Source organism: Monopterus albus, unplaced genomic scaffold (genome assembly GCF_001952655.1).
Source record: "Monopterus albus unplaced genomic scaffold, M_albus_1.0 scaffold60.1, whole genome shotgun sequence".
Classification (NCBI taxonomy): Eukaryota; Metazoa; Chordata; class Actinopteri; order Synbranchiformes; family Synbranchidae; genus Monopterus; species Monopterus albus.
The window spans coordinates 2,228,246-2,238,769 of NW_018127940.1; the positions used below are offsets into that span (position 1 = coordinate 2,228,246).

The 10,524-nt window shown below is 39.3% G+C and overlaps 1 protein-coding gene across 4 annotated transcripts in view; it reads left to right on the forward strand.

Moving 5' to 3' along the window:
- Positions 1-109: 109 nt before the first annotated feature.
- Positions 110-10,524, forward strand: part of parga (poly (ADP-ribose) glycohydrolase a) — a 21,188-nt gene continuing 10,773 nt past the window's right edge. The window contains exons 1-10 of one of the 4 annotated variants that reach the window (XM_020603054.1): positions 196-265; positions 574-744; positions 831-893; positions 1,090-1,725; positions 1,896-2,028; positions 2,802-2,924; positions 3,088-3,168; positions 3,862-3,936; positions 7,455-7,547; positions 8,742-8,896. In XM_020603054.1, coding sequence (XP_020458710.1) covers positions 868-893; positions 1,090-1,725; positions 1,896-2,028; positions 2,802-2,924; positions 3,088-3,168; positions 3,862-3,936; positions 7,455-7,547; positions 8,742-8,896 — 1,322 coding nt within the window. In that variant the 5' untranslated portion in view covers positions 196-265; positions 574-744; positions 831-867. Of the gene's footprint in view, positions 266-496; positions 745-830; positions 894-1,089; positions 1,726-1,895; positions 2,029-2,801; positions 2,925-3,087; positions 3,169-3,861; positions 3,937-7,454; positions 7,548-8,741; positions 8,897-10,524 lie in introns of those variants that run through there. The other 3 variants (XM_020603051.1, XM_020603052.1, XM_020603053.1) reach the window with 3 other exon arrangements.

Genomic DNA, 10,524 nt, shown 5'->3' on the forward strand with positions numbered 1-10,524 from the left:
CCAACATTTAAGATGCTGGTACCTGTGAATTTTTGTCATCTTTGCTCAAAACAGGACAAAGTAGTAAATAGGATTTAATCTCTGGCCAACACACCAAAGCAAAAGGTGGCGGTAATGTACCCAGTCTTAAATTGTGGTTAAAACCATAGAAGAAGAAGAAGCTGCAACAACGAAAAAAAGTAAGCAAACGACAGTATTTGGGGAGATATGTTGTACATATGTAATTAATCTAAACCGGAGGTCTTACACAAAGCGTGGCATGCTTGTAAGTTGCATGTCTTCGTTTTAATAGAGACAGTATTGCTAGCTTGATTCAGTTGAATTGCGTTAACCTAGTGCTATCAACAATATTGAAGCTAGCGAATAATAGCTAACGTTTGTTAGATTTTTAGTCAGCTAAGTTAGTTCACGATGTTTTTCCGCTGCAAGATGCGAAATCCCTCGGAAAATAAAGTGTCACTAATAGCAGAGAAACTGTTTTACCGTAAATGTCAAAAATAAACTGTAAGGCTGGTTTGTCAGCTAGCTAGTCAGTAGCTTTGTGGAGCTTGACAGCAGCAGTTTTTCTCCCAGATGTGTTGGCTGCTGAGCGTATGTTTGTACAAAATGCAACTGATACCGTAGCAAGATGCTGAAACACTTTGACAGGGACTCGCTTCGCGAGTTTCCCAGCTTCATGACCCGAAAATGTTATTCTTCACCTGAGGTTCAGTGACACCAGAAAACGACTATATAGTCCATACAGTATGTAATGTAACTTAGTAGGAATGTTTAAAATTATCAAAAATGTCGCTGCTTTTCAACATCGGTATGTTTTGTTTTCTCTGAAGCAGCTACTGTTGACTCATCTTGTCTGACTGGTTAAAGATGGATGAAGTAATGGATTCTCAAAGGTAAGAGTCATATGGCCATTAGGATTTTGTGTGTTTAATCTTTTGTTAAGGGTTCTAAGCAAGAAATATGCACGTAGAATATAGTTGCTAACCAAAGGGGGTATGTTTATTCTGAAAATAGGGGGGATAAAGATGTCACAAGGGTTTGTTTTGTCGATTCAGTTTGCTAACAAAGCCTTCTCTCACTTTGTTACAGTGTGACTCCTGAAGTCAAGTCAGAGGATGTAAAGAGTGATTCTCCAAAAACAAACTTGTCAGATGGAGAAGATGAACTCTTTAGTCGACCACAAAAGTCTGACACTACAAAAGATGTAGTACTAACAGAGGACACACAAGATGACATAGTATCTCTACATTCAATGGACGTTGGGTCTGCAGGTGGGCTGGATGAATCTGACCCTGCTGGCAGCAGAAGTAACACAGCTCAAACACACTGTTCTAATGGGCAGAAATCTAAGAGGCCTAGTTCACCTGGTCCCCACCGTGTTAAAGCAACCTGTGTTGATGGAAACGTTACTCAACCCCTCTGTCTTACTAATAGTAATAGTCCCATGAAGGATGCAAGTATATCCAGTGATGTAGAGATGCTGAGTCCCGACAGTCAGCAGCCGATGGTCACCAGCAGTTCTTCAGAAAAAGTTCATGACAGCAGTGTTTGCTCAGAGATCTCTGGCATTGCAAAGGCTCAGGAATCTCACGGGTTTGTCAATGACTGTGAGTCTGGGGGTTTGGCCCAAGAAAGAGCCCATCAGGTTGCCGTGGGGACTGGTGATGCTGAGATAGCTGAGTGCAGTGGCCCAGGTGATGGGAGCCAGGACTCAATTGGAAGCCAGTAAGTTGTAAATTTCTAAAGGTAAATGTGAACATTTTCACATTTCTCTGCCACTTCTGGCCATTAATGGTTACTGAATCATCTGTTCCTGTTGTGTCCTAGCTCCACTGTGTTTGGTTTCTTCACTAATGATGTGGTATATTGACTTGTTCTGTTTTTCTTCTACACAGTGCTTCATTCATATTGCATAACATGGACAAAGGTTGGCTGGGGACACCCATAGATGAACTGAACCGAATGCCTCAGTGTGCCCCTCCTTTGTTTCACTTGAAAGTAGCGCATGATCACACAATCACAGTCAGGGTGAGTCATCAGCCACCTGTTCTTTCTCTATTTTTGTATGTGGAACGTTAGGAAGAGTACTGCAGTTTTAAAAAACATGCAGATGTGACTGGGCATTGTGTTGGGGGGGGGAACTCCATTTGGTGTTTTCATAAGAGGAAAAAGAATAGTGGCAGAGAGAGTGTTAAAAAAATGCTGTATAGATAGAGACAGTGGGAATGAGAAATGGGAGACAGTGATGAGCAGAGTGAAGTCATCCTCCATGATCCCCTCAGGGCCTCTTGTCAGTGAAGCTGACTGTGTCCTCCACTGCTAGTCCCACAGGAACACTGTCACTGCTGGTGTGCAGCTACTGTACTACTTGCTCCAACCATCACCAGCCATTGCCACCCAAGCTAGAGGCTGCCCATCATCCTCTAAATTAATTAGTGGTTTAAGACTAAACTAAAATCTGGACAGCTTTCAGTTTGTTTAGTCAACCTGCAGAATAGACATTACTTTTGGTAAAGTTAAGCTTGTATGCTTATTATTTATGTATTCAACTTGAAAATAAGCCATTAGGCATATTTTGAATTCTCTTAAAAAATTGTTTAGAAGTAATGTAAAGTGCTAGAATCACTGATTCTTACTTTCAACCTATCTATCATAACATGTCCTAAGTGCGAGAAGGTTTCAAAATTGCAGTACACATCTTTTTAATAAGCAATGAGACAACTTTTCTCACTGCACAAAAAAAACAACAGTGATTTCTAAAGACATTTTGTTTACTCTGTCATTTTATTTCCCTGTTACAGACAGACCTCCTCAGAGAAGGAGAGGTTCCTGTTCCATACCCTAGCAAGTTCAAAGACGCATGGGATGATGTGTCAGTGAAGATGCCCTGCTCTGAGAAGAATTTGTTTCCTATGGAGGCTGAGGTATATTATTTGTAGACCTGCTGCTCCGTAGCTGCATCACAGCCTTATATCAAACCATGCCAGTGTACTACAGCAGGGTTAGTTAATGTAATATCATATTAATTAAAAAAGTATGTCATTATGTAAGATCATATTAATTAAAAAAGTATGTCATTTTATGCAGAATGGAAGTGGTCTCCAGAGCCGGTGGGAGCTCATCCAAACTGCCTTGAAGGGAGGGTTCAAATGTTTTCTGGATGTTAGGGTAAGACAACTGTGCTGAACGGGACTGGGCCAAATTTAACTGAACATACTCTGTATCTACATGAAGAAAAGGTGTTTTACATGTAAAAATGCACACATCTGAAGTCCTCAACAAAACACCAAAACCAAGAAAAGCAGCTTAGTGTCTTTTACCTTTTTTTTTTTTTTACAAAAGCAAATTTGTGCATTACTTCTAAACATTACTGAACTAATATGGACAGGCATATGTCACAAGTTTGACAGAAAGATTTGTTTTTAATGTCAACACTAAAATGTGAAACTTATTTTCAGAACAAGCACCATCGTTGTAAACACCATCTTAGTGGTACTAGAAGGCAAAAATAGAAAGGACAACATGCCTTTTCAAATTTAGCCATTGTAATACAATTGGAATTCTTTTCTCAGCCAATATCTATCATTATTTAGCCAGTGTGTCTTTGATATGGGAGAATTTCTCTTCTCATGCTTTATTCAACTTGAGCTGTCATAGCCATTTCAAATGCACAAGGCCAATTCCATAAACAGCCACATGGTGGCAGAGTTTGCATAAATTACAGCTTACTGCCTGATGCATTAAAATAATACTTTTGATTGTGTATTTGTGCATTAAAATGTTGTTAATATTTGGTCATACAGGTTTATATATTTAAAATGAGTCTTCTGTGAAGAGATAATTCCTCATTCTCCTCTTCAGGATGCAATATTGAGATACAACATAGCCCATGCAAAACGATGGGACTTCACTGCCTTGAACCTTCTTTGCACAGAGGTAAGCTGTTCAGAACTTAGACACTGGATGTGATAAAACAGGAATACTCAAAATAACTTCACTGAAGCATACTGACCACACTTAAGTATCTCTCGGACCTGGAGCATTTGGAATTAAAATTCTTTTCCTTAGATGGGAAAATCTCATCCAAAGGATCACAACACTTGTGCTTTTACTCTAGTTTATTCTCTCATTTTTTGGGGGGGGGTTCACATTTGTATTTTTTTAATATAATTGAACTCTAAATAAACACAGTTCTAAGAGTGATGCCCTGTTGCGTTGACCTTTCTAGGGACTGGCAGTGTTTTTTCTAACTCGCCATGATTAATCATGTCTTTACATTTTACCTTAATGAAGAATGAAGCTAGAGTTGTTGTAGCAAGGGGAGTCTGCGTTTCTCTGTTTGGCTGCCAGCCCATCAGTATGCGTCATTCCCCTCCCAGTACTTGGAAATCTCACTGGAGCAAATATGCATCATACAGTTAGGACAGATGAGCACAGAGCATGACGGCAGCAGCTGTTGCAGGTGAACCAGGGGAACGTCTTTCTTTCTGTCTCCTTCCTCCTTTCTTTTAACACTCCCTATCTTATGCTCAGACATTTAGGCCCTGCAATTACATACCTGTTGTTAGAGAAACAACTTCCTGTCTGGCATGATTAGGCCAATGTAATGAAATTATTAAGAGTTTTATAAATTTAGGATTTTAAAGTACAGCATCAGTCTTTTTTTTTTTTTTATTTATTAGACATTCATTCTTGAAATCTTGTAGAAACAGTATTGGTAGTACTGCCTGTCGACTGCCACTGTATTAAATTAGCAGTAAGTCTACAGTACTTACTGACTATAATACCACCCTACGGCAGTTGGTCGATTAAAAAAAGGCAGACTGAATAGAAAGCTATCAGAATCCACTCGAAGCCTAACTTAGTTAACCTACATGTAGTAAAATATATAGTTTGTTGTAAAACTTTATGTGGGTAAGTTTGTCTTGATTAGAGCCATTAGAAATAAACTCATTATTCTAATGGACCTCTTATAGTTAAGTGGGAGTTCTTACTATCCACTCAGACACATTTCATCCCTTCTTACAGCTGATTATTCAGCTAAATTCAACCCGTTCCAAAATCTTTTTTCCCCCTCGTCTCTGAAATAATTTCTCAGAGTAATGCAGAGAGCCCAGCAGATCAATAGCTGCCTGAAACCTTTTCTACCTTAATCCAATTTGATTAAAAGGACCCATTCAGTCTGTAAGGATGGTAAGTAATGGTAGCAAGAAAGTTGCCCATTCAGGAATCTGTTGTGTGTATGTGACTCAAAATGTCCATTCACTGTCCCTGAATACCCTTTAACTGTGACCTCAATAATAAACATATCATTGAATTTATAAATTTATGACAATTTCACAGAAAATGGAAACATTTTGAGCTTCATAAACACAGATGTTAAGGCAAAAGTGTTGCATTTAATTGCATACAATTGTACAGGTGTACCTAATAAAGTGGCTGGTGAGTGTATGTGTACAGACAGAATAACTCTGGTTTTGACTGTATTATGTCCATTTAATTTCTGTCAGTTGATGGATGCAGCATGAGGGGGCAGCCCTTGAGCAGGAGTGGTTTACCGCTACCATGCCACAGCAGGCACGCAACATCCAAAGCGACTTATCTTTCACTCACAGTCTGTTGTTTCCTATGTGACAAATCACGTGGGCTGAATTTGACAGAACCCACTGTTCTGCTTATTTGCTGACTGTTTTGTTTTAAACTTGATTCCTGTTTTGCTTGTGGTGAATTTAAATCCTGACTGTTTGTACTCCTCAAACCACATGACTAAATCTGGATCAAGATTTAAGCAACACTGTAATGATTTGTCAGGAGGTACATTGGCCCTGGGCCAATGATTGACACTTTGTTTAACGTGTAATAGCTATTGGGGGCGGTGGGGAAGTTATTCAAATTAGGGCTTGTGTGTAAATGGTCTTAGTGTTTCTCCGCTGACAAATGAAACTGTCACTCTGTCACTTTCTGCTCAATGTCTGAGGGCTGAGAATGAAATTTGGGATTAAGTACAGCTGATATTCCAGTTGTACGTTAACACTGAGCAGCAAGATGGCAACACTCCCTGTCCCTCCCAGCTTTGTGCCTTGTTGCTTGTTGTCTATGTATCTTACAGGGTAATTTAAAAAAGTACTGAAATGTTAGTGTTGGACACTAAATTAATTGGAAAATATTGCTTAGAAAGCATTTCAACAAAAAAGTGAAATCAAGAAGTCTTTTGTTTGAGCTGACAAAGGAAAGAAACATAACTTGTAAATACCAGAATGGATGATATAAATGAGCTTCAGCCAGCGCAGCAGTAAATCCAGGCTATCCTGCTGGAATGTGAAAGTTTGTGTGTGCAGCCCAGCCTATGCGGTACCATTGTGGCCAGCTGCTGGAACTGTGGAAAAGCTGGGGGATCATCTTTCCACCTTCATCCTGCCACATCACCAGCTACCATCTATTAGTCCCACAGGAACACTTTATGATGTGTGCCAGCCCTTTACTTCTGACAGCATTTAGTCAGACCTGCTCTGCAGCTATATAATTGCCCCTGGCCACATCACCTACCAAAGACTTCCTGTTGAAAACCAAGCCGCTCTACCCCTCTCTCCATAAGTGGTCATTTGCATTTGCTCCAGAAGGTCCATTTAATCTGTTTACCTTGATACAGTAAGGCCATTGATTGATGACAGTGACATTTGAAGCCAATACACTCATAAGTGATTGCGTTGTAAATCTGGGTCTATGATGGAATAACTGTGTGTTTATTTTAGAGGGAATTACAGATGGATGCTGAAGTAAGCTATAGGCTGATGTATGGATGCCTCGGTCGTAGGGGGCTCACCTGCAGATTGATGGTAGTTTCCTCTAAAACAGGTTTTGTGTATTGAGTGGCTCTGCAAGATTCCTGTTTCTTCTCTCACCACTGAAGTGTGGGATTATTGATATCTCAGGATTGGGAGTTTATCTTATAACAACAATAAACCTCTATTGCCATCAACGGACAGTGTGTTCTTATTGGATATGAGGACAATATTCTTAGATATATTAGTTACTGGTACTGGGTTATGACCTTAGACTGTAAAACCTATTGCACAAATTAAACTTTTCATAAACTTATTTGCAAAATAAGGTATCGATGATCTCTGCAGTTTCACAGAAAACAAGAGTAATGAAGTTTTGCTGCAAAAACTAACAAAGTTTTCATTGGGGGGACTTTTTGAAATGTATAGTGTTATCAATTAGCAATATGACATTGATAAAATAATGTTACATGTTGTTGTGACATGATTATTTTTGTGGAAATTGTCGTCTTTCTTTTTGGTTTGAAAAATCGGTGGTGTTACAAACCAACCTGTCCCTTCAGATCTATTCGGTCACTGTGCTGGCTCTGAGTAACTGCCTGTCTAACTAGGCCGTCAGTGTCACAGAGATATTCCATTTAACAATGCCTCTTGTATGTCTCTTCTCTCCAGTATCTTGAGCACTGCGAAGTGCAGTACTTGCTTGAGAATATACTACCAGCCATGGTCGACCTGGCACTCAGTGCTCCTCGCCTCTGCACGATGGTAAGTGCAGTGTACTGTTTTGTGTGTGTGTACACAGTGTATGTTTGGGGGATTTCTGGTGTTAAATTGATATCGTAAACTGCTATGATACAGTGGGACGTTGGTTTAAAAAGTCAAGAGATCACCTGTGTTAAATTACATAGAAGGAAGTATGCGAGTGTAAACATTCAAAAGGGAGGAAAGACAAATGGTTAGGTTGTACATGTTGAACAGGACCAGCTCATGAGTTACAGATGGAAGATAATGAATGCCCCCTTTTAGGTCCACATCAAAAACTGCTTCATTAGAATTGAGGGCTGTAAGAGGAGAGGTCCGTCTCAGGTCCTGTCATCTATCTGAGGGATTATGCTTGTGCGCTTGAAGAAATTCTGGTTATACCGTACCTTTTAAAATTCAGTGTATTTCTGTAGACTTCCACATTAGGCATTCTTTCTTTGAGCAATAGCCTGTATTTTGGACACAAGAGTTTTATATCACCCTCTTCAAACCTCTTTTATTGACATTAAATGGAGTTGATTGATGTCAGATCTCCTAAATGTCATCCCCATTTGTTTTCATTTTTGTTCTCTGGCATCAGTTATAACATTGCATGAATTCAAAGATTGGTATTTTGTAATTTAGTTATCTATTTCAGTGTCTTCTCTGTAATTTAATACAGTTAATTTAACTCCCACTCTAGGCAGGAGACAAAAATGAAATGTTCTGGTTTAAGTAAAGGAGGAAATGCTCATATTTCTAACTCCTGCCACTTTGTTTGTGGTATTGCGGTAAGCATAAAAGCTAATGTTTATGTGTGTGTTATTAGAGCTGGTATTGATCTGCTAACTGGGTGGCCTTGGGAGGCTCTTTAGCCCTAATCAGTGAAGATTGATGGGCACTGCATGTCTGACTGAAAGAACCTGAGGGAGAGCAAGAATACCAGGACCTTAATAACTAACACCCATTTACCTAATGGAACTCTCCTTGTCTCTTCTGCTTGCTAGAATGCCAAAGTAGTTATCTATCCCATTAGCCCTTAGACCTACAATATCACGTCCATGTAACCTTGTAGTGTATGTTTCACCTTGTCCCTCTATATTTCTAACCTTGATCCCATCTCTCGGTTTTTCACTTTTCTTTGACTCACACCTTTACCCTGTTATACAGTATGTTTTAAATCTAATTTCAACTTTTTTTTCCTCTTTCTTTTTCAAGCCAATTCCCTTACTGAAGTCAAGGATGAACCATTCCCTGACTCTATCTCAGGAGCAAATAGCTTGTCTTCTGGCAAACGCCTTCTTCTGCACATTCCCCCGACGCAACTCACGCAAGTCAGAGTATGGCAATTATCCTGAAATCAACTTCTGCAGGTAAAGGCACATCATTCCTTCAACAAAACCGGATCAGTAGTTCACTAGAGAAATTGATTGTGCTCTTGCTAGTATTTTATTCACAAACTGAGATTTGCCCATTCAGTCCTTCAGTGAGTCGCTAAGTAAACAGTTAAAAAAGGAAACTGAGTAGATCTCAGCAGACCCAGTTATTGATTCTGAGATGCCCCCTTTGGTCTGTACAATTCTTCTTGAAACCTGTCAGACAGGAGCGTGATGATTGAACTCAGTGGCATCATCATACATTTTCTAGTCCTAACTGACTGTGGAACCTGTTGCTAAGGTCTTATTGGCATCAGAACAGGAACGAGTCTTCTCATAGTGTTTATGGTAGTATTCTTTCTAGTAAGTGGGCATCAAATACATTCAAAGATGTATAGTGTTTATAATTAAACACAGCTATCTTGTACAGTCTGGTAGAATTTTGAAATCATGACTCTCTCTTTAGTGATCTTATCATTCAAAGAAAAGTAAACTTGATTTCCATAAGAGGTCACTGCTGCCTTGAAAACCCTAATAGATTAATTCTGTTTTTATTAAAGAAGTGTTCAGTGCAGCATTGACATTTCTTTTTTAGCTTGCATGCAGTGGGTCAAAACAAGGTGAACTGTAAACTGAGTCATCTGTTGTCTTGTTCTCTCTCTCTCTCTCTCTCTCTCTCTCTCTCTCTCTCTCTCTCTCCCTTGGATACTTACGATATTACAATATGCGTTTTAACTGCCCCTGTCATTGCCCAGACTTGAAGATGGGAATGTGGGCAGAGCTTCATGTTTCGGACATATCCTTTTGTGTGGGAGGGATATTCAGAGTAGGAGGGTTAAATTGGTCCACTGTGTTTCTACTTGCAATACTTAGAACCAGTGGCCCTTGAATGGTTGATTGAAACAAATAGTTTTAATAGGCTGCTTTAAAAATGTAAAAATGATGCATACCAGCCCATACTTGTAAGAATATGGGCCTGTATGTTGCGTTGTTGCATTGGAAGTACACCGCCAGTGTAACGTGTGCAGATGACAGTAGAAGGTGTCGCCGTATTGCACTTAGATCATCTGTTAACACAATTTTCTGGAATCTGTCTTTGTTAATGGACTTGTTCTGTGTTGCACAAATACTTCATTTTCATTATTTGTCATGTTTTGTTATTTATACTCCAGCTGTATGATAAGATGACTTAAGCAGATGTCTGCAATTGAGTCTGGAGAAAAACGTTTGGATGCTAATGTATTAGTTAGTATATTAGTGTTTTGTTGCCACAGCTGATAATCGCTAGAAGATTGAGATGTTGTGTTTGGTTGAGGTGGGGTCAGTAACCCAGTTATAATGAGATCCTCTTTTTTTTTTTTTTACCACATCTGTCATTGTATTCATGGACTGTAGGAACAGCTGTATACATTGGACATAGTCCAGATTTCACCTCAACTCAATTTTCCTGCTTTTCTTTGAGGCACTGTCTCCTCATTCTCATTAGTAATATATGTAATAATTTCTGGCGGTGTTGCCTGGCAAACTGGAGATGGCAGTGTGGTAATCCCTTATTATGATAGTACTAATTTCAGAACACGAATAGTAAGTTAGTAAGATATAATTTTGATTTTCTCTACAATCTG